The 27,373-nt window shown below is 38.6% G+C and overlaps 1 protein-coding gene across 1 annotated transcript in view; it reads right to left on the reverse strand.

Annotated features, from left to right (window-relative positions):
* The window catches only part of LOC131043995 (syntaxin-132), a 116,025-nt gene that overhangs the window by 77,312 nt on the left and 11,340 nt on the right, over positions 1-27,373 (reverse strand). The window contains exons 2-3 of the mRNA XM_057977263.2: positions 15,682-15,795; positions 15,298-15,354 (exon numbers count right to left, since the gene is read on the reverse strand). Of these exons, the coding sequence (XP_057833246.1) occupies positions 15,298-15,354; positions 15,682-15,795 (171 nt within the window). The remainder of the gene's footprint in view (positions 1-15,297; positions 15,355-15,681; positions 15,796-27,373) is intronic.

Below are 27,373 nucleotides of genomic sequence, written 5' to 3' on the forward strand. Positions count from 1 at the left end.
TCCGTGCATGTGCACTTTTTGGAGCAGCTTTTTGGGTAGTTATTAATTACCTTTTTGGTAGCTATTGTTTCTCCTTTTGTTGTTGCTGATATTTTGCCTCCCATTTATGGGTATGGGCAGTTTTGATAGAGGATGAATTTGGCCCACTTGTTTAAGTTTAATCTTGGCCATTCATCCGTTTTTGGAATTCTATATAAAGGAATTTGTTCCTCTTTGTAAAAGGGAGAAAAAACAAAAGATTGTTGCAAAAACTCTGGCGAAATATATACAGGATTTAATGGAAGTTAAAGTTGTATTTGTTCTACTGTGAGTGCATGGTCCTCTTCTCCATTTATTTCATATTTCTGCAATTGTATTTAATTTCAGACAGTTATTTATGCACATATTTGATAGAAAATCTCAATTCATACCATTAGGGAATAGTTGATTATTGTTTTCTCTGTATGGTTAGTCTGAACCCCTTTTGTGCTAAGTTTGGTTATTAAATTTGGATGAATAGGTGTAAAAGTTTGTCATTCATATCTAATAAGCTTGAAAATTCAAAATCCTTAGATGATTGCACTGGTTTTTACCTAGTTGTGCTAATTGGCTGGCAAAGTAATTTCTAGTTATTTTGAAGACTTCTGTCTATGTGTTGAAATATGTCGTCTTAGTCAAAATTAGTTAGCAGTTCTTATTCACTCTTTAGCCCTCTCTCCTTTTTTCCTTTTTTTATTAAAGAAACCATCCAGTCAAGCTGAAATAACATCAATTAAAAGCAAAATTAGATGATATAGGACTGTACGACTCTAGGGAACCTGTACGAAACCAATTCCGTCAAACCATAAGTCCCCTTTGTGTTTCCTGCAAAACACATCAAACTACTAAGCTATCCTACGGTCAAGACCTGACAAACAAAACATTGAGGTCATCCCCATTGATCAAATTCACACAGCATTAGGGATTTCCTTATCTCAAGAGAGGATAGGATTCTTAGCAATTTCTATTCTGTGTTGGCCGGATGAAGTCGTAGTTCCGCGACTTTAGAAACGTCAACACTACCCCAACACAAAAACCTATTGAAAAAGCTCCTACGAAGGAAATGACAATTCCTCAAATGGAAGAGTAGGAACAATCTATCGCAAGTATGGCCAAAGGTGGGGGAAAAGACAACCACATATTTAAAAAAAGTGGTGATGAATCTCAAATGGAAGTTTAAGGATCTATTGTAGGAATGAAACCACCAACATAGGTACAATGCAACCAACCATGATAGGAAAAGGAAGCTTTTAGCACTCCAAGGCCTAGTCAAAAATATATAGATGTGGAATAGGGCAAGGGTTGTTGACTCGAAGGCACTCTAAAGTGCCTACACATTATCATGATTCATTAGGTTAGAAAAAGGGCAAAATCAGGGTGAAATCTATAACAATAGCTAATAACCAAGAGCCCAAATAAGAATTGCCAAGAGAAGAAAAACTTGTTCACAGAATAAATAAATAAGCTCCAAAATGTTAGATCAATGGCATGCTAGAGGGTTGTTTACAAGAAAAGCAAGGGATTGAGGAAAGTCAACAAGTTCCTCATCCTAGGCCAACTAGCAACATATGTGAGGACATGTACATGCACTTCTAGATAATGGAGATCCATTCCAAAAACCCTTATGTTCGATCTTGTTGGTGTAAATAAATATTCATCATGGATATTATTACACCTTACTTAAGTTTACTTAGGAAATGCATTTCATAGTAGTTTGGGTATGAAACACTTCGGTGTTTGTGTCACATTGGGATAGTGTGTGTAGAAGAATTTCCACCTTTTATGGTGTGATCTTATTGTTACATTCTGCATTCAGTGGGTGATCCACCTCATGTGGAATATTATATTGTTTCTCCTACCTACCCACACCTATTTCCTACCTACCCTTGTTTCTTATTGAGCCACATGTCATATTTGTGTGCTCACATATCCATATAGCCTTGCCTATATAGGTAGGCTCATATTCATTGTAAGTAACGATTGATGATCCAGTTGATCAGTATTTTCTCTTGATAGAATGCAATTTTTTCCTATCAATATTTTGTCTCTCTATTGTATTTTTCATTGAGCCCTTGATCTTGGCAAAATCTCCCATGGTATCAAAGCCTATAGGGCTTCATTGATTAGTCTTTTGGAGCGTTTTTGGAGGCTTCAATTTTTGGATTTGGGAATCTTCATTCGTTTGGGGCATCATATAGCGATTTGGACATCACGGTTGAGTCCGGGAGGCTAAGAAAAAGTTTTCGCCAATTTTGCTATATTTGTACAGATTTCAAAATTTTAAAAAAAAATATATACATTTTCTGCAAAAAAAAAAACTATTATTCCGCAGAAAATTTCGGAAAATTTTCGGAAAAAATAAAATAAAATAAATTTCAAAAAAGCGATAGTGAAACAAAAAAAAAAAAAACTTTTTTGGGGGGTCCACAGACCCCCCACGTGATCTTCGTACTGCACATTGTTTTGCAAGCCCACTAACCCGTACACCGACCCCGATCGTCCGTCGTCGCTGCCGCTGCGATCTCTATTTCCCGGTCGGCTGCGATCTCCGTTTTCCAGGCACTTAATTTCCCGGCCCCGCAGGTCCTTCCCTCTAGTGCTTCGGCGGCCCCACCTCTAGCCACCGCCTGTGGCCCCGCCGCCGGTCAGATCTTTGTCCTTCGGCGCCCGTGCGTTCCCCGTTGCTCCGGCGGGCCCTCCGCCGCCGACATCCTTGCCGGCACTAGGCTCCCCACCGTCCGCCACCGGCGAACCACCCTGCCGGCCGACCTCCTACCGACAGCCCGGACCTCCTGCACCTCCTTGCCACGTGTACCCGCCACCTCACCAATCAGGCCCCACTGCCACGTCAACAGCCCAGTTGGCTGCAAAATCACCAGGACATGTCAACGCACACATCATCTGACACGTCAGCATCCGTACGCCACATCATCAGCCACATCATCTTTTTCAGCCAACCGGATTGTGCCACGTCAACAGTCCGTACTATACGGACGCCCAGTTAGCAAGGGAGGCAAAGTTTTGGCAACGGTCATACGGCCGTCAAATTCTACGTTACCCCAAGTTTCCGGGACGGGGGGACGGGGGGACGAGTTTCCGGGACGGCAAATTTTTTTGCCAAATTTGGGGACGGAGGGGGACGGCAAAGGGGACGGCTGTATAAAATATAGGGAAAATTTAAAATATATAGGAAAATTCTAAATGTTCATATGAAAACATGGATAAAGCATGCATCTATACATTATATTCATATGAAAACATGGATATAGCATGTGTATGATACTATGAAAACATTTTAGAATGCAAACATCGAACATACAACATTATCAATAGACTCAATACTCAATATGCACTCATAATTCAGAATTTCAATTCATTCACATTGTCAATATGCATATCATAATAGATATTAAAGAAATAAAATACATAATGGAGCCTAATCAGACTCGGAGGTTAAATTTTCACTACTTCCATCAGCGCAGTTCCCCCCTATATTTTTTGACGGGGGTTTGGGGGCAGCGCCCCCAACTTGGGGTCAAGGGGCATCGCTCCTTGCGGGGTCAAGGGGCATCGCTCCTTGCGGGGTCAAGGGGCAGCGCCCCTTGCGCGCTCCCTATCGCGATACAGGGCGGGGTCGAGGGGCAGCGCCCCGCGAGGCCAAAAATACTTTTATTATTTTATATAGGCATCGGGTGTTATTTTTCTATTGGCAAAAAACCCTTCATGAGATATTTCACTCCCTCAATTATGCAAAAAACATCATTAAAAAAAATTTGAAAATACGACTTTTTTTATTTTAATATTTTTCCCTAGCCCTAGATGTGGGGGACGTTTGGCCGTCCCCGGGACGGCTGGGACGTCCCCAATCCGTCCCCAGCCGTCCCCGGGACGTACGGACGTCCCCCACAGCTAGGGAAGCCGTCCCCCCGTTTCGTGGACGTCCCCTCAAAATTTTGACAATTTGGGGACGGGGGGGGACGTCCCCTGGCCGTCCCCAAGTCCCCGAAACGTCCCCGGGACTGGGACGAGGGTTTTCAGGTAGGGGACGCATCCCCGGGTTTCGTAGGTCAAATTTAAACGCGCAGTTCGCTGACGTCATCATTTTTCAAAAAAAAAAATTAACCCCCTCTCATTGAGCTTTTCAGTTTTGTAGTTCAACTTTGGAATGCCATATCTTGCTCATTTTTGCTCCTTTTTGGGTGCAATTTTTTTTGAAATGGCTAGAATTTCGTGCTCTTTGCAGTGGTGGAAGAATTTTCTGATTTTGATGGACGGATTTTTCAGAAATTGCAGATCTTCATGACTGTACCTGTCTAATCCCGGATTTTGGAACTTCAGAGGCTTCGTTTGGGGTCATATGACCTCCTTTTCAGGTGCCTTTTTTTTTAAAGTGCATAATTTTTCATCTACTTTCATAATCTGTCATTTGTTTGTAGTGATTTTGAGTAAAAATTGTACTTTCAGTATTTGGTCATTTTTGGCCTATTTGGTACTTGCATTTTGCTTGGATCTCAGATTAGATCAGTAGCAGTATTTGTTGAAGTTTCTTATATCTCATTTTGAGAAGTTGTAAATTGAAATCAAAAGTCCACTTTGCCTTGTTTTGCAAGTGGCCCATTGTATACGCACTAAGTATAAAGTGCCAAATCACCATTTTGGGGGGGGGGGTTCTTGATTGAGTATTTTGGGGGGGTGTCTTGTGTGATTGTGTCTCTCTCTATCTTGTGTTTTTTCATTTTGGTGCTATGGGTTCTCCTAAATTTCCACTTTTAACTCCTCATAATTATGCATCATGGAAGATTAAGGCATGGAATAAACTAATGGAAAAAGGACTCATTCATTATGTAAATGAAACTATTACAGCACCACCTGATCCTAAGACTGATCCTAATGCTCAAATTGAATGGCTTACTAAGAATGCTATGGGACTTGGAACTCTTAGAAAGTATGTATCAGATGACCTCATTTTTCACATTGATAAGTGTACCACAATTAAAGAGGCTTAGGATACTTATCAAAAATTGTATGGTCAAGTTGATGAGATTAAGGGCTACAAGCTTGATAGTGAACTCACAACTTTGGATCCCAAGGATTTTGATACAATCCAAGATTATGTCACAAAAGCAAATGAGCTAAGAGCAAAGCTAGGAGGATTGTGGAATTGACAAAAAGGATGCTCAATTGGTTTATAACTTGTTGGACAAGCTTCCTTCAGAGTTTGCAACCTTTGTATCTAGCTTTCACACCCATAGGTTAGCTCAAGGTTCCTCATACACTTCTCCCTCATTTGATTCATTCACGGAGATGTTGATACTTGAGCAATCTAAATTGACCACGATGGAGATTCTCAAATCTTCAAAGTCACAAGCTTTGGTGGCTAATAAAGGGAATCAAAGCAATCAAGGAAAAGGCAAGAATCAAAAGCAACCTAAGTCAAAACCACATCAAGATGGAGCACAATCTTCCTCTCCATAACAAGGTGATTCACCATTCTCACCTAAGAGGAAATCATATAAGGACAATCTTTCTTGTGGATATTGCAAGAAGTCGGGACATGATGAACATCATTGTTATAAGAAGGATATTGATGAGTTGAAGAATCTTCTTAAGAAGAACAAAATCAACCTACCTTCTAGAATGTCTACATCGGCTTCTTCTTCTAAGGATAAAGGAAAGGATCACTCTTTTGGGACAAATAAAGGAAAGGGACAAGCTCTTTGTGCTACTACAAGTCATGATTCAGGGAGATGGCTTCTAGATTCAGGGGCTTCTCATCATATGGCATCTTCGTAGTCTATGTTTTCTACATTTGAGCCTTGCCACATGCCGTAGATTTTGATGGGCAATCATACATACATGGATGTGATTGGGAAAGGATCTATTGCCATTGGGGATAACTCCTTCAATGATGTGCTGTGTGTACCCCACTTGACAAACAATCTTCTTTCCATCTATCAAATCACACATGGGGCAACGAGGAAAATTGTGCAGTTCACACCTGATTCAGTTATCATTAGAGACTTGGAGAGTGGAGCCATCATTGCGATTGGGGTGGTTGATCATGCATCTCGGTTGTACTCTTTTTCACATTTTGGTCCTATTGATGAGGTTGATTCTTCCTATGTTGATGATTCAGTTTTTGAGGAGAACATTGGGCACTTGAACTTGGGGATTATCACATGTGACCCCGTTCTTGAGCCTTGCATTTCATCTCCTTCTCTTGATATCACAACACCTATTGCACCTGATGATGCAGCTAGTGCGACAGTTTTGCCTTCTTGTGATTCAATGCAGTAGGATATTTCATGTCTTCCAACTTCAGTTTCATGGGATGCCTACTTGACAGACATTGCAGGTTTGTTTGTGGAATCCTACATTGCAGATTTGGGAGACATCATTGATGATATTCATCTTCTCTTTGATGAAGATGATCCTTCTTCAATTGTTGCGAGGGATCACTTTGACCCTCTTGTGCATTCTCTACATGATCAATCTTTAGAGGTTGACATGATTGTGGATACTTTTGTCCAGCAGTTGGAGGAGGTCTCTTTATCTTTTGAGGAGACATATGAGTCTTTGGACATTGTTCTACACATAGATGAAAAACTCGGATTTTGCAATAACTCGGCAAGGCCAAAAAAATTTTAAAACTCGAGACTCGCCAAAACTCGGCAAAAAACTCGGCAAAACTCAGCAACTTTATCGAACATTTGAAAATACATTTTTTTTTTATATATAATTCAAAAACACACATTTACACCAAATTTGTATAACATATATGATTTGAAATGACTGTGTATTACACAGTCATTTGAAAATTGAAATGACTGTGACTGTGTAATACACAGTCATTTGAAATGACTGTGACTGTGTAATGATGACTGTGTAATACAGTCATTTGAAAATTTGAAATGACTGTGTATTACACAGTCATTTGAAAATTGAAATGACTGTGATTGTGTAATGATGACTCTGTAATACACAGTCATTTGAAAATTTGAAATGACTGTGTATTACACAGTCATTTGAAATGACTGTAAATTGTAATTACTAATGATTGTGTATTACACAGTCATTTGAAATGATTGTGACTGTGTAATACACAGTCATTTGAAATGACTAAGACTGTGTAATACACAGTCATTTTCAAATGACTGTGTATTACACAGTCTTAGTCATTCGAAATAAAACAATACAAAAAGATACCTGGTCGTGCGTGCAAATGCAAACAATACAGTCATTTTGACTGTGTAATACACAGTCATTTCAAATGACTGTGTATTACACAGTCAAAATGACTGTGTATTCGAAATAAAACAATACAAAAAGATACCTGGTCGTGCGTGCAAATGCAAACAATACAGTCATTTTGACTGTGTAATACACAGTCATTTCAAATGACTGTGTATTACATAGTCAAAATGACTGTGTATTCGAAATAAAACAATACAAAAAGATACCTGGTCGTGCGTGCAAATGCAAACCCTATGCAAATCGCGTGGCGTTTTTTGCCTTCCGGAGTCGCGCAAGCCGCGAAGTGGAATAAAGACTTCGGTTTTTTTTTTGCCTGCGACTTAAGTCGCATTTTTCTCGCATTTTGTGCCGCGTTTCGGGCGGGTTTTGGCCATTAACGGCGATTATTTACCAAAAAAATCGCGGCGAGTATATAAAAAAATCAGCCCGAGTATTTCCGTGATTAACTCGCGCAGCATTTTGGATCGCGATTACTCGCGAGTTTTTGAATTGCTTGCCGAGTTTTGCAAGTATGGTTCTACATTCTTCGCCACTAGATCTTGGAGTGCCTTTTTCAGCAATGTGGCGCAGTTTACCACCTTTGGAGGGGGTAACTTTCAGCATCGACATGGGGACACTTGAGCAGTTTTCAAAGATTTCTTTCATCATGACTATTTTTTCTACATCTTTCCTTCATGATTGGGGAGACTTCATTCATGGATACACCTTTGGTTTTGTTTCTTTCTAAGGGGAGGAACATGGTTCGACGTTCGTGGAGCAGTTTCTTCATTCATCATCAAGCTTCTATCATTGGTGCAGATTCCACATTGAGGGGGGGCTTCCTAGTCTCTCTTCTTCTCTCATATGGGGGGAACTTTTTCCTCACATGGGCTTTTGTTCCTCACATACTTCTATGAGAGTTCTTTGTATCTAGTTTTCATCTCTCTTTTGGGGGAGGGTTTTTTCCCATTGGGTTTTTCTCTCTTTCCCCGCTTTGTGAGAGATTTCATTGCATTGGTTTGCATGCATTTGCACTTGTACATGGGTACCTAACATGGCCTAGTAGTCGGGACCCATCTTGCATTGCTTAGTTGCATTGTAGACTTAAGTGCATTCCCCTAAGTTGCACTTAAGGGGGGGGTGTTGGTGTAAATAAATATTCATCAAGGATATTATTACACCTTACTTAAGTTTACTTAGGAAATGCATTTCATAGTAGTTTGGGTATGAGACACTTCGGTGTTTGTGTCACATTGGGATAGTGTGTGTAGAAGAATTTCCACCTTTTATGGTGTGATATTATTGTTACATTTTGCATTCAGTGGGTGATCCACCTCATGTGGAATATTATATTGTTTCTCCTACCTACCCACACCTATTTCCTACCTACCCTTGTTTCTCATTGAGCCACATGTCATGTTTGTGTGCTCACATATCCATATAGCCTTGCCTATATAAGCAGGCTCATATTCATTGTATGCAACGATTGATGATCCAGTTGATCAGTATTTTCTCTTGATAGAATAAAATTTATTCCTATCAATATTTTGTCTCTCTATTGTATTTTTCATTGAGCCCTTGATCTTGGCAAAATCTCACAGATCTATCATTGCACACATTATACCAAGCAATCAAGGTAACAATGGCATAGTATCAACCAAATCTTCTTTTGAAGATTCAAGTAACAGTGGCATTGGCAAAAATGGCAATGGAAACACCAAGCTAAACTAGAAGAAAGCAAAGGAGTTGCTCTATGTCCAACTTAACACCCAGATTAGGGAACTAACTTGCTACTTGCATGCCAAAGCGAGCAAGCCAATTTTATTGCAAGAGTTTGCCATAAGTTCCAAGAGTTACTGCATGTTATGACTAACTTCATTAGTTAAGGCCAAAGCTTGAGAGTGACTTTGACCCAACTAGGGAGAAGCCAATTGAAAGGATTCACTCTGCTGTGAAAAGTATGTTCAAACAAAGACAAGTCAGCCAAAACCTAAAGAAATGGTAGTACTTGGGCTAAAAGAAGTTCAAGACTTTGATGGATTGAGATGGATGGCCAATCGGAGGCTCAACTTCAAAACTCCAACAAATATAGACCACAACCAATATGGTATTCTTATCCTCAAAAGGACACAGACAACAAGTGGTTGTATTAGTATGTTGTAAAGGATAAAACCGCATAAAAACAATTGCTTGTGAGTTAAAAGAGGCAAGGTTACAGCTTCAAAAATAGTTTGAGGTTGATTAAGGATTAGTTAGCACTATCCAAGAAGAAGCTTCAAAGTTGAAAGGTGACTTGGCCAAGGAACTAGATAATCAGTAGGCCATTCATGATTGTTGTTTAAATCAATTAAAGAGAGCACCAAAAGACATCGTCGACTAGGAGAACACCATCAACAAAGTTTGACACCAATAAAGTTGCATTCAAAACTACAAATGGGAGATGGAAAGAATTCTTAGAAAATTAAGAATTCAAGCTCTATTGGTGTTGTGCATAACCAATAATGTCCATTCTATTGTTGACAGAGCTAACTTGTCTGAGTACAAACAAGCAAACTAGTTTAGGGGATATTGATGGTGAAAAAGTTCGTTGAACTAGTATTTGGGGATATTAATGGGTATAGCGAAGAAAGGGGCAAGTGAATGAATGTGGGCCAAGTATTATGTGCCCAATTGCTTCCATCCATTCAACAAACATTCTCCACCACATATTCAAAAGGCAAAAACTATATAAAAGGTAGATAAAGGGCATATAAAAGACATACTAGAGATATGTAGCAAGCGTGAGATAGATGCATAGAGATTTTTGTAGAGGGAATATAGTAAGGATAGAGCAGTACACTCTTGCACACCTTGCATAAAATGTTGCTATGATGTATGTGTAAGACTTGAACTAAATATATAGTAATTGTTTTGAGCCTTCTAGGTTGTGTGATGATAAACCTAAACAAACTTTAGGACTTCCATTGCCATGTAAGTTGAAATAAATCTTAAATCATAAATAACTATATTAAATCTGTGTAAAAGCATTTGCACTAACAGGAGACCTAGAGAATTGTTGCGCTTCAAGTGAGCTCTGAGACTTCTGCAGGGACCAGGTAATAGACCAGTGTGACATCTCCCACGAGTCAGGTGGTCATCAGTTTGCACAAGTCTAGGGAAATGACCACACATGCACCCACATATACAAAGAGCCCAACTGATTTTTCAAGCTTTCGTAGCAGAGGTTCCTACAAGTCCATGCAAAAGTCAAAAAACTATTTATAGGCTTTAACATTTTGATGTTAAAGAGACCGTACAATATTATGTAAGGGAGTGCACGTCTTCGATGACTACAGTTTGAAAACCTGCAACCATCAAGAGATTGACAAAGCACCAAACTTTTTATCATGTCCCCATTTTTTGGTTCTCTTGTAGTGCATCTAGTGTTGGCTTTCTAGGTTGGTATCAGTAGGATTAGAGGGGTATTTTGATGTCACTAGTGTGTTCAGACAAATTAATGAAGATGAATGACACTTTCTAGAGTGATTTCGGACAAATTGTTTGAGAATTCCTATTTTTAGTAAGTGTCAGTTTGGACACCAATTGGTCAGTTGGGAGTTTTGGCTGACTTACTATTTTTCGCAATTTGCTATTTATAGTAACCAATATTTTTGGCAGCTGGTCATAGCTTCAGTCTCCTCTCGGCTTCAGTGTGCAACATCTTAAGTTTTAGGGTTTGGGCCATTCAAGCTATTTTTAGCAAAAGGCTATTTTTAGTGAGTGCCATTTTTAGCACTTGGTCATGGTCTCAATTTCTCTCAGTTAGTACAATGGGTTTAAGTTGGACCTGGTGAGTTTTTACTGTTTTCAGAACTTATTTTATTTCATTCACTGTCTTATAAAGTGCTTATTAAAATATCCCCCCTTCACCTATTAACACAACGTTGTTTTTAAAGAGGGGCCATCTTGTCATCCCAAAGGGATACCTAAGTGAAGGAAATGTATTTACATTTTATGAGTTTATATTATATGCCTAAGGAGACGTCTAGGGGATATAAGGAGACAAAAGTAAATTAAAAAAATTTATTTGAGAGCTCGTGATAAGTTTGAACTTTCCTAGGGATTTGAAGTTTCGGTTTTGGAGGGAAAAGGTTTCAAATTGAAGGATGGCCAATATATACATGTTTTGAGCTCTTATTTCTATATGCTGATTTTGACAACTTAATATTATGCTGCTGGAATGAGCTCAGGGAGTTCTTCTTTTCCTGGTTGAGGATGAAAACCCTCTTCTTGTTTGCTGGTTTCGGTGGTGAAACATCCAACCTAGCTGGTTGGTGCTCTTGGTTTTGGTTTGACAGTGATTTTGGCTTGGTTTGGTGTGATGGGTTTGAAGATATCAAAGATATATGAAGTATTTTGATGTGGCTATTGTGATTTTGGTGAGTGGTGAGCCTTTTTGAAGTTCTGTCAAAGTTCAGTAGAGTTTTGAAGCTTTTTCTATGTGCTGGTCGTTATTTTCATAGATTCAAGAAACCAGATTTATGCTCATATCTCTCAGGGTGAATTTTATCTAGTTCTGGGTGTTGTTTATTGCTGGGCGATGAGTTTCCATATATTACATGTGGCTTTTGGTTGAGTATTAGATTTCAAGCACCAAATCTCACCTAGGAGGTAGCGCCCAGCTTTGGGTAATGAAAAGTGGTTATTGCAAATTGAATTGTGTGTGTTGACATTGACAGCTGCAAAACATCATATTAGAGGCAACTTAGTGTTTCCATCAGATCTGTCCCACTTCTGAGGGTTAAAGAAGTTCTGATAATTAATTACATAAATTGCCCCTAATCTAATGGTGTGCCCAGATTGCTGTGGCAGAGGTTTCTGGGGTTGTTTCAGATTTGGAAAGGTTTCAAAATCACTTAAATCTGCTCATACAAGTCTGCTACAGTGCATTGTGGAAGGGTTGCTGGAGTAGGCTCAAGATACTCTAAAAGGACTCTTGTTTGGATGTATAAAATTAGCCTTCAGATTTACAAGAGTGTTGTTGCTTCCAAATAACAATGAAATCTGCATTTCCATGTCTGCAATATTCGTAATTAGTCAACTTATTAATGTTATGAAATCTAATTTTGAAGAGTTAGTAGTAATCTTGATGATTCTATGCTTTAGTCTTTCAATATGCTAATTCATGAATGTTTCCAAAAATCGTTGCAAAGAGATACTGAATGAAATCTGAAAAATGTTCCAATCAGCAAACTGTTACTATTCATTACATTGACATTCAAACTTGCAAAACATTTCAAAAAAAAATTGGGGGTGAACATTACGCTTTTGTAGCAGAGGTTCCTACAAGTCCATGCAAAAGTCAAAAAATATTTATAGGCTTTAATTTTTTGATATTAAAGAGACTGCAATATTATGTAACGGAGTGCATGTCTTCAATGACTACAGTTTGAAAACTTGCAACCATCAAGAAATTGACAAAGCACACCAAGCCTTAAGGCACAAGGTGTTCAATGGGCAGACATCAATGAAAGTTTTAGTAGCGGTTGACTGTGAGTGCTATACCCAAATATCTAGTATGTATACAGATAAAAAATCATTTAGCACAATTATAAATGTACAGAACTATCATTTCACTCTTTAGTACATGGCACATAGATGAAGACATATGCACTTCAATTTCACGAAAATGTGGACATGTCTCAACCATATTATTTCCAGTGAACCTCAAAAATTATTTTTGACTTGTTAGTCATTTGTTGTGTGCAGTACTTGTTACAAAACATAACATTGCAATTTTTTCTTGAACTATTCAACATGCCTGTGCAATGTACATTATCAACATTGATTTTGTTTACATTGGGTTTCTACTGTGAAAAAATCAAAGTTTATCTTCAAGTATATGAGTTATGGAACTGTTTTTAAAAGTTTCTGCATTAAAATATTTAGATAAGTTTTCATTTCTAAACAAAACTATAATATCACATTTAAATATATTTTTCTTAACATCATTCAAGGAAATATACAGCACAACCTAATCATAATTAACCCCAATTGAGGTTCGATATTGACCAGGCCTAAATATATAATATTGGGGTTTGGATCTGCAATCATAATAACCTCCAAATCTGATTACCACTGATATTATGTCTGGAGAAACCCTGCAAATGTTATATTGTACAGCTCAATTCTGGTTGGGTTCGGTTCACAAAGACCCAAAATTTGGTAGCAATTCCCTTTCAAAATGATGTGACTTCACCAAGGTATAATGATTGGGAGAAAAATCAGTACCTATTACCTAAGTATGATCTTCCCTTTTAAGGCTGTAAATGGTCATAAACTAATGCAACAGAGTTCACACTAATTCAATCAACCTTGATTTCTGCCGAACAATGTTTAGTTGTACTGGTTAAGTGCCGATTGCCCATAATAATCATGCCAAATGAGAATTGCCCTTATCGACAGTATGTCTCTGACTGCATAAGCTGCGATAGAACTATGTAACCTTGGAAATTCACCTTGTCTACTTTCAAAAAAGTGTAAGATGTCACTGCCCTCCAACAAAGTGCAATCAATCAGCAATAAGAGTAGCTCGCTCCTCATATGATGGTGCTCTCTAAAAATCAGTGATTAATGATTTGCACAATGGTGATTTCTGAATGAAATCACTCCAAGGAATTATGAATTTTTGTCCTCCAATTCTAAACCTAGAGGGTTTTAATCCTCAAGTTAATTGAACTAAAGTTCATTGCTCCAACAAGAAGTAGAAATCACAAAATAGAATGTTTGATAAATGTATCCCCTTCTCCTTGCTTGGCCTCTATTAATTACATTTTCCATCCAAAAGTCATGATTCTTTGTCTTTCCATCATGACCCTTGATTGATACTTGAGAGGAACTATTTAAAATGAACTTGATTGTAAGGGACCTTCTTATTTGATATTTTAACTTTACTTGAGGCCCTCGTTATTATAATTAGTGACCCCTTTTGTGACACTGTGAACCTCTTGAGTTATTATAATGCCATTTTCCTAGTGCAAAATTCTCAAGGCTCAGATGGGCATTTGGGTTTTAACTTGGCTACATTTCAAAAAACAGGGGCATTACAAAAACATTCACCCACAACTAGGACATTTTTAAGTCATGTAGTTTTCCCTGGATAGACCTTGTGACTGGGTACATAAATCTTGTCTCTCATGATACAACTTTGCAAAAAACTAGGATCCAAAATGGGATTTGAAATCTACAGCTATATATACAGATGTGATGAATTCAGGAACAGAGTTTAGTATGAGCCCACTGCACAACAGGTTATTGGAAAAGCTAGACAAGCTAGCATTACTCCCCTGGTCTTCTGATGGATAAGAAACTCTACTACTGTGCTATAGATTCATTTTAAAATAATCTCATTTGTTCAAGTGCTTGAAATCAAGTGGTTAAAGAGTTAGGTTCTGATTGTGAAGACCCAATTTCAAACCCCAAAGTGACATTCCAAGTGGTGACTCTTGCTTTTCCATTGTTTGGCTTCTAGCAGTAATTTCTATGTTATTTCTCTTAAGGAGCTACATATTGCATTGCTTGTAAAGAGCTAAGTATTAGTATCAGTTGGCTTAGATGCTTGTTTGAGCTACATTTGACGACTGAAAAAAAAATCTTCTTTTTCAGTTTTCTCTAGATATGAATATTGCAGCCTCCAACCATTCCCTCGAGCTATAATCATATTCCAGCTCATCCACTATTTGCCTTATCCAATACTTATTTCACGGTGAGCTGTTTAAAGGTCACAGTGAGCTCTTTAAAGGCCTCCTACAGCACTGAGAACTGCATCTTCCAGTGTGGGTATAAAATCTTTGTGCTCCAGGAGAATTGAAAAGCTTCACGAACAATAACAAGACCTAAAAACATGTGCTGTAGGTTACAACTTACAACTAATCATGCTACAATCTATGATGTAAATTGATCAATGAACAGAAAATCACAGGGCTCATTATACAGGATTCACATAATAAATTGCCCTGTAGAAGAATGAAGAATTGAAAATAAATTAGCATAAGATAAAACATGTACCTGAAGTTTTTGAAATTGTTTAGACAGCTTTTCCATTAACTTCTCGATATCTTTGACCTGAAGAAAAAATTAATACATAAAGTTAAGCAAAAGACTCACATGAAAACAGTCTGAAAAATTAAATGAACATCTGCAAACATTCTACAAACAAATTGTAAGTCTGAATAATTAACAAAAATTAGAGATACGCATATCCTTCCCAAACAATTTGAAATTTTTAACTTGATTAGAGAAAGATCACCTTCACAAAATCATTTGAATTCTAAAGCATTTTTGGAAGAAAAACTCCCATTATGTTATAATAATTTTTAATGAAGCAAACACTGAATTTTCATCACAGATATGTTGCTTATAGACAGGATAAACACAAAATAAAGCCTATACCTGTTTAAAGAATTCTGACATCCCCAGATCCGAAGCATTAGTTGCAATGGAGGTCCCTGCTTCAAGATCTCTTTCATCTTTCGAAGCCCCCATTCTAGGTAGCTCAAAAGAATCCTGAAAATAAACCAATAAGAAGTACAGTAAAGGATACTGTAAAAAAAAATCTAAAAATGTTCTATAAACAACAAGAATGTCTTTTTCCTTCTTTTAGGCATTTCTACTGATTCCGCTTTAGAGCTGATGAGACACAAAGCTAAAACTTACCCCACAATTGATAGGTATGTTTTAAGCATGGTTTGGGGAGCAGGCAATGGAAGCATTTCTGCTCATTAGGAATATGATCAGAGCAAACAACCATCCAGAAAATAGTTCAGAAAACAATAGAATCACCTCTGTGGGACTTCAGATAAGGCAGGTCCTACCCATACATGCATGGGCTAACTTGAAACTTCCGAAGGAACAAATGTGTGAAACAAAACTCTAAATCAAAATGGTTGTCCCAATTACACCAGAAGCCAAAATTTGTAAAATAAGCATAAACAGGGAAAATGATAAAGTCATTGCAATTCAAGCATCCTAAATAATTGAAGACTCCAAGAGTGTTAAGTTACTAGTGCAACAAAATTTCAAGCTTATAGGACTTTGAAGACCATCTTCCTTTTAGAGTGTAAGCAAATAATCTACCACCACAAGGAATCTAGAGAAACAGGTTTCATAAAAGAATGGCTAAATTACAAGACAAAACTCAGTTCACAAGGCTTTGACTAAGAATTAATCTGGTCAAGGAATGAGTGCACTGGAAGGCCATTAGAGATATTTATACACACATTACATCTGCAATAAAGAAATCACAACATAATATGCTCAGGAGACAGACATATAGAACTTAGGGATGTGCTCTGCAGTTTGGAATGCTTTTTGCCTGATGGAAGTGATGTGTATTTGACTGGTACCAATAGAAATAATTCACCAAAACATAATTTAAAATGTTAAATTGTTTTTACTAACATTCATATTTGATTAAGAACAATGAGTATACAACTGAAATTACAGTCCTAATAATAGTTCAAGATACTATCAAACACAGAACAGTAAACTATAGATCCACTAGAGACCCCAAATTTATGTAAAGAAACCCTGTAAGGTAAGAAAAGTATGACAGTTTGTTTCCCTTCACAATATATTGCTATGCAGCTTTTATGCAGACGTTTCGCTCTCTTTAGAGTATGGAACAACTTGAAAACTTCATCTCTAGTCTACTGCAGCATACCAAACTCTACTTTGCCCTCCTCACCCTTGCTCAATCTCCTCTTCTCACTTGGGAAAATAAATCAAAGAGCCTTATGAATGAAATTCCATATATTTAGAGAGAAAATATTGATGGATCAAAAATTTTGTGGTCAAATTTGTGAAACCATTTCAACAATCCATATATTTAGAGAGAAAATATTGATGGATCAAAAATTTTGTGGTCAAATTTGTGAAACCATTTCAACAATCCATATATGCTTAAGACACATCCAAGCGCATCCAATAACTCCCAATGTAGACTTTTGTCAATTATCACATTTCTTCCTGTCAATTTGCCAGCTATTGTTATTGTCACTTAACAATTTGGGCAAAACAAACATTGGCAAAAATGTTTTCCAAAATCTACCAATTAGATCTTGATGGTAGCATGGAGATTTAAGCAAAATTACAAGATACACCACCCCCCCCCTCTGCCCTGCTACATGTCCCAACATACTAGATACAAATACAAACTAAGTTACCAGATTCTTCTGTGCAACTGCTGGGTCTGGGTTCGATTCGCCCAAAATTCTGGTTTGTTGGAAATTCGCCCAAATTTCGCCCAAGGTTCGTATTTTGCCCTGTGGGTTCAATCAGCAGGACCCAGGGAGAATTTTGACGCTTTTCCAGTGAATTTTGACCCCAACGGCAGAACCTGAGGAGAATTTGGGCGATTTGACACTTTTTAATTTTTTTTGAAGTTTTCTTTTTGCCCATTTTGGTCAATTTGACCCTCCAACCCTAAATTAGACCACTAAAAAGGCCAAAAAGGTAGAGCCTATCTCATTTGTGCATTTGTGAATGAAAAAGAAAACTTCTTAGCTCCATTGCTAAACTTTCTTGTTTGCTTGCCATAGCTGAAGCAGTGTTGAAGCGTGATTGTTGCATGCTCTGCACTGGTTTGTGAGCTATTCCTACGTGGTTGTGTTGTGACCATTTCACACATCGCCCCATTAGAATGGGGACCCCCTCTTTTTTGCCTTAGGTTTTGCTTTCTCTTTGCTCGTTTTTCTCTCTGCTTTCAGGGTTTTGAGTGAGTGAGTGGTCTGCCTGAGTTGGCTAGATTAGGGCTAAACTTTGGAAGCTCATTTTAGGGTTTCTTTCAAGCTAAGTCTAGTCTGGTTTAGGAGGTTGTTAGTCGTCTGCCTGAAGCCTCAAGATTGCCAGAATGAAGCATGCCTTTCAAGAGATTCAAGTTGGTTAGATCAGGGGACAGGGTGAATAGGTCTCATCTCAGGTCAGGTCTAGATTTAAAGAGGGTTTTTTCTAGTCAGGGTCATGTTTGTTTCCCGGGCTGAGTAAGTTGAGCAGAGTCGGTAATTAAAGGCAGGATCTCGATGGAAATGCATGAAGGAGAATTTGTGTTTGTCTTTCAAGGAAAATTGGAGTTTAAAATGTCCAGAATCAAGCTGAGAGAGGATTTTCGCTCCTGACCCTTCCAGAGGGTCCAGGGCGAAAATCATTATGAACCTCTTTTTTTCCTCCTCATTTTTGACTAAGTGATGCTTTCTAGGGCATGTTTGGAGGTAATTTGATGTGCTCTTGCCTGGAGAAGGATTTGATTGAATTTGAAGAGCAAGATGATACCTGAAAGAGGAATTTCGCTCCTGACCCTTCCAGAGGGTCCAGGGCGAATTTCATCCTAAACACTATTTCTTGCCTTGGATAGCCTTGCAATTTTGTTCCTGGCTTAGAAAAAGACCTAACTTTGCCTTATGAGGTGGTTTAAAACTTGAAAACTGAGCAATTTGGCCTGGAATGGAGATTTCGCTCCTGACCCTTCCAAAGGGTCCAGAGCGAAAATTTTATTTGAGCTTATTTTTCACTGACTTTGGCTAAATTGTGATGTGCAGGGTATCTTGGGGGAAAGATTGGACATCCTTGAGATTTGGAAGCATGAAAAATGGAGAACTTTGAGCAAAATGGGAAATTTCGCTCCTGACCCTTCCAGAGGGTCCAGGGCGAAATTCCCAAAAGGCTCTTATTTTGCAATGAAGAAGGTCAAGTTTTTGACATGATGGAAGAAGAATAGCTTGTTTTTGCCTCCTGAAGAAGTTTCAACTTTAAAGAATGAGGGATTTTGCTTAAAACCTAATTTTCGCTCCTAACCCTTCCAAAGGGTCCAGAGCGAAAATCTCTATGAGGGATATTTCTTCCCTTGTTTGGTCAAGTTGAGGAGTCTAAGGCATCACGAAAGGAAGAATGAGCATATTCAAACCCTTAGGTATGTTTAGAAGTCATGAAGAAATGAAGGATTTTGCCCAAAAGAGGGAAATTCGCTCCTAACCCTTCCAAAGGGTCTAGGGCGAAAATTTTCAAATCCTTCTATTTTTCTTGCAAAAATCTAGTCAAGCTTGGCATAGATGAAAGAGGAGTAGTGTCTTTTTCTTGAGAGGTGAAATCAACTTGAAATGATGATTGAATTGAGCCTAAATTGAGGAATTCGCTCCTAACCCTTCCAGAGGGTCCAGGGCGAGCATGTTGAAAAGAGGAATGGACATGATCTTGCTTTGAGAAGTGTTTGATAGCATTGAGGGATGGAGATTTTAGCCAAGAAAGGCAATTTCGCTCCTGACCCTTCCAAAGGGTCCAGAGCGAAATTCCTTGTAAACCCATTTTTAACCTTTCTTGGACATGAAAACCTTGTTCCTAGGGCAATAAAAGATGAAATCCCACTTGGCAAAGAGGTTTCAAGGTGAAAAGTGAAGGATTTTGGTCAAGATTGAGAATTTTGCTCCTGACCCTTCCAAAGGGTCCAGAGCGAAATTCCTAAAAACACCTATTTTCTTTGCAAGGTCAAAACAATTTTTTGGTTTTTATGGCTTGAATGGGTGTGAGGAAGTGTGTTTTTACCTTTTGAAGTGATTGAGGTTGAAAGGATGAAGGAATTGAGCCTAAGAGAGATTTTTGCTCCTGACCCTTCCAGAGGGTCCAAGGCGAAAATCTTAAAACCTATCTTTTCTTCCACAGATTGGACTAGACCAAGCTTAGGCATGGGTGTGAGAAGACATTTGAATTGCCTTGAAGTGGAATTGGAATGCTAAAAATGCAAATTTTGAAGCCAAGAGGGAAATTCGCTCCTGACCCTTCCAGAGGGTCCAGGGCGAAATTTCCAAATCCTCCTATTTTCCTTGCAATTTATGATTGGATTTTGGTTTTCAGGACTCAAAGAAGAGTAAGACATGATGTTCTATCACTTGGAAATGATTTGAAGATGAAAGGATGAAGGAATTGCCCTAAAACCTAAAAATCGCTCCTGACCCTTCCAGAGGGTCCAGAGCGAAAAATCTAAAACCAGTGCATTCCTTTCAAGTTTGTGCTAAGACAAGGCTAAACCAAGCTAGAAAAGGCCTTTGAGACCACTTGTGAGTAGGTGTTTGTTTCAAAATTTGATGATTCTAGGTCAGAGAAGGAAAATCGCTCCTGACCCTTCCAAAGGGTCCAGGGTGAAAATCCTTCAAACACCTATTTTGCCTTGCAATAACAAACCAAGCATGCATGAAGTGAATGAAGAGGATCATTGCCTAACCTTGTGAGGTGGATTGGAGTTAAAATGATGGAGGAGTAAGCCTAAGCAAGAAAAATCGCTCCTGACCCTTTCAGAGGGTCTAGGGCGAAAAACACTAAAGACACCTTTTCCTCCGAAAATCAAGTGAAACTAAGCCTGAACTACAGTAAAAGATGCCATTTGGAATGCCTTGGTGAGGTTTTGGACTTACAAAAATGAGAATTTTGAACTCAGGAGAGAAAATCACTCCTAACCCTTCCAAAGGGTCCAGAGCGAAATTCCCAAAAGGTGGCATTTCCTTCAAAATTTTGAAGAGCTAGCCCAATGATGGAGAGAAATGAACCCTGGAGATTGCCTTGGAGGAGTTTAATGATCAAACTAAACTGAATTTTGGCCTAAAATGTAAAAATCGCTCCTGACCCTTCCAAAGGGTCCAGGGCGAAATTTACATTTTCACCTAATTAGTCATGAGAAATGATAAAAAATTGAAATGCAAGACCTTGATTAGGCCAAAACAAACATAAGCTTGCCTTCTAGGAGATTTTGGAGTCAAGGAATGAGGTATTCAAGATCTAATTTGAAAAATCCCTCCTGACCCTTCCAAAGGGTCCAGGGCGAAATCATAAGGAAACTTCATTAAGCCTCGATCAAAACTTAATATTCCCAAATTTTCACCAAATTTGCTAAAATTAAGACATTTGGGGAGGTTAAATTAAGTTCGCATAATTTGAGGCCTTTGTAATTGAATTGATTAATTTTCAAGCCTTAAAATAAATGTAAAAATCCACCCTTAAAGCTTTGAAATTAATTCAAAAATGAAAAAATAAAGGTGAGCGCTCAAATACATTTATTTGCTTTTACAAGCAAGTCGGCCCCCTTTTAAAAGGGATTTTATCTCATTTTATCACTAATTTGTTAGGTCAGCCTCATGGTTAACTAGGGTGAGCGCCCTATATAAGAGAGGAGTGTTGTAGCATTTCCAAATCATTCATTCATTCCTTCTTATGCGAATTTGAGGAGCAGATCATAGGAGCGAATTTCTTAGCAAGTTGAAGGATAATTTCCAGATTTTGAGAAGCTAGTGGAAGGCGAACTTCTTTTGAAGGTTAATCAAGACATAATTCATCCAAGAAGGCCAGCAATTCAATCCTTATCCAGTAAAGTCTGATCTTCGTTCTTCATTTTTCAAGGTTCATAGTTAGGCTTTCAAAGGAGAAGGTATGAAGAATCAAATTATTCGAAGCTCTTATTCAAGACTTGTTTTGATTTTCATAACATTTTTTTAAAGTTTAAGTCTTGAAAATCCAATTTTCATTCATAATTAATTTGAGGAATCATGTCCTTTTCAAATTAATGTTTTGAATTATTCCCTTGGAAGTTCTTAAAAGCTATGCTTTAAGGTATGATGCTTAAAGACTAATCTTAAATTTTTGTGTAGGCATCAAATGACGACCCCCAAAGCCGGAGGATCTACTAGTCGGCAGGCTCTCATCAAGGAAGATCAGAGGAGCGACGAATTGGAGACCAGGATCGTGTCCAAGTGGAATAATGTCAGAGACACCAACTTAGGAAACTTCAATGTGAAGAAGTTTCAAGAGGTTCCCTATATTGGCAAGCTATCACCTGTTGGAAGGAGGATAATCGAGAGTGGCATCATCAAGGCGGCAGGTTTCCCTCCCGCAGTCAAGTGTCATGAGTTGATGATCGAGTGTGCCCGCCACTATGACTCATAATCAAGGACGATCATAACCAAAGACGGGAACATCTTAGCCTACCTTTCAGAGGAAGCTATAAGCAAAGCTCTTCATCTTCCGAACCATAAAGACATGATTTACAAAAGCTTAGAAAGAGCAAGGTCAATCTATGAAGATGATCCTGAGTCTTGTTTGAACTTCATCAATAAGAATTGGTTGCTCAAAAGTCGGCCTCGCCTGAACAAGATTCCCAATACACCACATAGGATTGACTTCCAGGAGGAATACAGAGACTTGATAACTTTGCTCAATCGAGTTACAGGTCCTTCTCAAGCCGCCTTCTTCGAAAAGTGGATGTTCTTCTTCATACAAGTGATAGTCCAAGGAAAGGGAATGCTTCATTGGGCCAGAATCATTAGCAATTGTCTGGACGTGCAGTTGAGAAGGCTGAGACCCACCAAATCATTCCACATGAGCTCATATGTTATATATGCCTTGATCAGGAGTTTCGAGTATGCAGGGCTACCTCACAAAGGAGTGACTGGAAGAGGACCCAGAGAAATAAGGGTTTGTGATTCTTATGTTCATCTTCATCTTCCGGACCATAAAGACATGATTTACAAAAGCTTAGAAGGAGCAAGGTCAATCTATGAAGATGATCCTGAGTCTTGTTTGAACTTCATCAATAAGAATTGGTTGCTCAAAAGTCGGCCTCGCCTGGACAAGATTCCCAATACACCACATAGGATTGACTTCCAGGAGGAATACAGAGACTTGATAACTTTGCTCAATCGAGTTACAGGTGCTTCTCAAGCCTTCTTCTTCGAAAAGTGGATGTTCTTCATACAAGTGATAGTCCAAGGAAAGGGAATGCTTCATTGGGCCAGAATCATTAGCAATTGTCTGGATGTGCAGTTGAGAAGGCTAAGACCCACCAAATCATTCCACATGAGCTCATATGTTATATATGCCTTGATCAGGAGTTTCGAGTATGCAAGGCTACCTCACAGAGGAGTGATTGGAAGAGGACCCGGAGAAATAAGGGTTTGTGATTCTTATGTTCATCTGCATCATCCACCTAGAAGTGACTACAAGTTAGTCAATGACACCTTCACGATGAACATTACCAGGATATTGCAAGGGGGAATTCACAATTGACTGTCTCTGGATGCACAAGACCTTGTGAAGAAGTATGGCACATGGTTCATCCAGTTTCAAAAGTTTACATACATCAGAGTTCATGGGTGTCCTTCACCTCCTTACATGTTGCCAAGATATCCAACAGACAGGATAGTACTACTTGAGGTGACTAGACAGTTGGCAGCTTATGCGAAGGCATCCAGACACAAGCATGGAAATGGGATTCCCGTGCCCATCATACTAGGGAACTCAGTTGAGGTGTGTCCTAATACTCAAGCCGCAGAAGATGCAGAGAAAGAATTATCTTTATACTCATTCACATCCTTTGCCTCGCGAGAGAATTTTGACCCTCATGGTTATATGGAGGAGACAGTCGGTAGGAAGTACAAGCATGAGTTTCAGGTGGAGGACTTTTGGATGAATCTCCCAGGTGATTTAGAGGTTAAAAGAAAGATGCATTCCAGGCTACCCTTAGATCTCATCAGGAAGTGCAAAGTTTATAGAGTAGCCGATCAAGCCCAGGATAATGGTAGATACCTCCAGTCGTCCTATGAGAAAGAGGACAAAGAAGTGAAGATAGATTGGAATGAACCCGAGGTTTTAGACTTGAGAGCTTTGATGGCTCCCGTTTTATCCTGCACTCGCAGATGGGTGGATGTACAGCATCAAAAGTTGAAGGAGCAGAATGTATCAATGACATTTACTTTGGAGGCAAGACCAGAAGAAGGAGAAGCAAGTGTGAGTGAGAATACTTCTCATTCCAAAGGCTCAAAGAGGAAAGAAGGACCTGAGAAGAAAAAACCTTCCAAGAAGAAGCAAAAAACAAACCCTGATCACCCACCAAGCACATCTTCTAGGCATGGAAAGGAGGCGAGTCAAGGGGAAGATCAGAGGCAGATAGTATATGAAGTTGATGAGTCTATGGAGTCCATGGTACAGAATGATAAACAAGAGAAAGGACAGACACCTCAGCATTCATCAAGTCAATCTCCCCAAGTTGATGCTAATGAGCAACACAAAAAAAAGAATGATAATGAAGCAACATCTCCTTTCCGGGAAGATAGACCACTACCTAAAGAGATACAAGTGAGGGAAACAAGATCTGCCATTCTCGATTGGCTGAAAGAAAGACTAACAAAGATAGTTGTGGTTGAAGAGGAAGAAGATGTGTTTGACTTGGAAAGCCTTATAGGAAATTCTCATGAGGTAATGGAGAAGAAAAAGGCCACAAAGATGTCTAAGGTAATTAGAGATGAGACAGGATCCAGGAAAGTGCAGGTAACTACACCAGTGGTGGACAAATATGAGGATGAGATTCTTGCAAAAGAGTATGACTTAGAAACATTTGAGCTTGGTCCACTTACCTCTGAGCAAGCGATGGAAGAAGCAACTGATTCATTTGAAGCACTTAAAGACAAACTTAAAGAAGAAATGGAAAAGAATAAAAATCTTGAAAGGGAGGTCAGTGCTTGGAGGAACTATTTTAGTCACCTTAATCAGCCCTTGAGACATCAGGATCCAGCAGTATCTCCTTTACAAGCACTCCCTCCTGAATCAGTAGGTGAGGCAGAAAGGGTGAAGAGCTTGGTTCAACTTATAAGTTCTTGGATTGATAAATCCCACACGGTAGCCGTTGAATTTACAACAAGAATGATGAAGACAGTTCATCGAGCTATCCAGGTCCTTGAGATTATCCATAATCTAATGATAACTGTAGCTGCATTCGCTCACACTAGAGATGTTATCATTCCTGTCTAACAAGTAATAAGACAAACACCAAGACGGATTCTGGCACAAGAAAAGATAATGGATGGAGGAACCCATAACCTCCTATAGTGGTCAGCTCTGCTCCAGATGAAAGAGGTCCTTTTTGAAGACATCAACACCAGATGCAGCCGAGTTGAAGGTATCATTCATCCAATTCAAGATAAGGTGTTTGAGGTGTTGTGTACCATTCTTGACAGGCGGATCGAGATCGAGACAGATGTGGACATCCAAGAGTTGGAGGATAGAATCAAGGTCATCTTTTGCAAAGAGGAGAACATCATCACAGATAAGCAACGAGATCAGATGTACACTACTATGTTCCTGATTGAGAAGACCAAAGAACTTGAACCTGGATGGGAGACAACTCTTCTCACTGCTTTTGATCAAGTCCTTCACTTGGAAGAACGAATGAAGAATCTTCCTGAGATTCCCATTGCTGAGATTGGGGGAATTGTGTCCAGATTCATTGAATATGCTAAGAAAGAGCATAGGAAAGGGAACAACATTCTAGATGAAAAATTGTTATAGGATGATGTGGCAGCTTAATTCCTATTGGTCTATGTCTCCTCGATTTTTGTGCCAATTCTTTATTGGCTAAGGATTAGTGATGTTTATCTAAATGGGGACTTTTTTGTAACAAACCCTAATTAGGGTTTATGTGTCAAAATCTCAGCCGTTGATCTTCTTTTGATCTGGGCCATTCATTGTATTTGAGGATGCTATATATACCCTCACTCATTTCATTTCAAAGGTTACAGAGAGAAAAGCTAGAGAAGAGAGAGAGCTTAAAGAGAAGAAAGTTAGAAAGTTATTGTTGTAGCAAGATTGAGTAGTGAAGAAAGAATTTTGAACAATTGTTGTCCATTTGGCTATGAGATCAATAAAATATTGAAGTTATGGTGTTTTATTGTAATACTTGTGGTTATCTTCATGATTGTTTATCTTCTTGAATCACTCTCAGTCGAAATAGCATTTAGATTTTGAGTTTGAAAGACGAAGTGTTGTGCTTGATCCTTGATAAGATTCATATTCCAAACCACTAGCTTCTTACTGATTGTAAGGATGCCTTGTGTGGTCAACTGGACACCTTGAGATTGATTAAGAATTCAATCATTCTTGGAAGTATTGATATGTATCTCTATGATAGTATCTATATCCTTGATGATTTGAAAAACTGTTGAATCCCCTTAGAAGATCGCATCAATTCCAGTAAAGTTGTAATTTCTTGGCGAAACTGAAATTGGTAGAATCTCATCAAGTCTAGTCTTCATTGAGTCATTCTTAGGAATAGTTTAAGTATCTCTTCCTTGAAACCCTTACCTTTTGACATTTTTTGAAAATATGTTAGTGTTAGGAAAATCCTGTTCCTGCATTTGGAAAGAGAGTAACACGGACAAGCTTTCTCTGAAAGTACGTAAGGCCCCTTGAAGAAACAGCATATACAACGACCATTGGTGCTTATCCACACGTAGAGATCCTATACAACAAAGAACCTTGAAGTCATCCCGAATGATCCTTTTCGCGACATCTTCAGCATTCGGAGACTTTAATCAAGAGAGGATAAGGTACCTTTTAGGTATTTTATTCTGTGTTTGGTCGTGTACAAAATACACATCAACAGGTTGCAAGTGTTGAGAACTCCTCAAAGACATTGAAGAGGAAGATTTCAACAAAAGAGGTAGTTTTTTGTTGATATTTTTTTTTTTTCTTTGCATTTGTTTTACAAAATGAAATGAATTCTCTAGTTTTATTTTATTTTTTCATTTTGGTTTGTGCCTTTGTATGTTGTTTATAGATTCAACATTCATAGAATGGCAAGTGCTTCTAGCACTAGGAACTCCCGGTTCAAAAACAGACCCAGGTTCTAAACAATGGAAATATGTGGAAATGGTTCAACAAATACCAGGTGGAGGAGGTTTCATTTGGAATGGGGCGATATGTGAAAACGTCACAACAGGCTGCCTTGTACCCAATAGCAACTTCATGATCTCTATATGAGCCAACTCTAGTATGAAGAATTTCCTTCCTCAGGGTAAGGAACAAATTTATTTCCAAAGGAGAATTCCTCCACAACAAGAAATCACATCCAAGGATGAATTGAAGATAAAATTTCTAAGGCAAGGAAGGAATCAAGGATGAACTAAACAAGAAATTTCCCCCAAGAAAAGTTTTTAAAAATCCATTCCCGGGCATCAAATCACATCCGAATTTCAAAACTTTTTACAGATTTGGATTCGTAGGAGAATTTTCTCTCTCCTGGACCTTGGAACCCTAATTTAGAAATTTTCCTAAA

This window comes from Cryptomeria japonica, chromosome 6, assembly GCF_030272615.1.
Source record: "Cryptomeria japonica chromosome 6, Sugi_1.0, whole genome shotgun sequence".
Taxonomy (NCBI): Eukaryota; Viridiplantae; Streptophyta; class Pinopsida; order Cupressales; family Cupressaceae; genus Cryptomeria; species Cryptomeria japonica.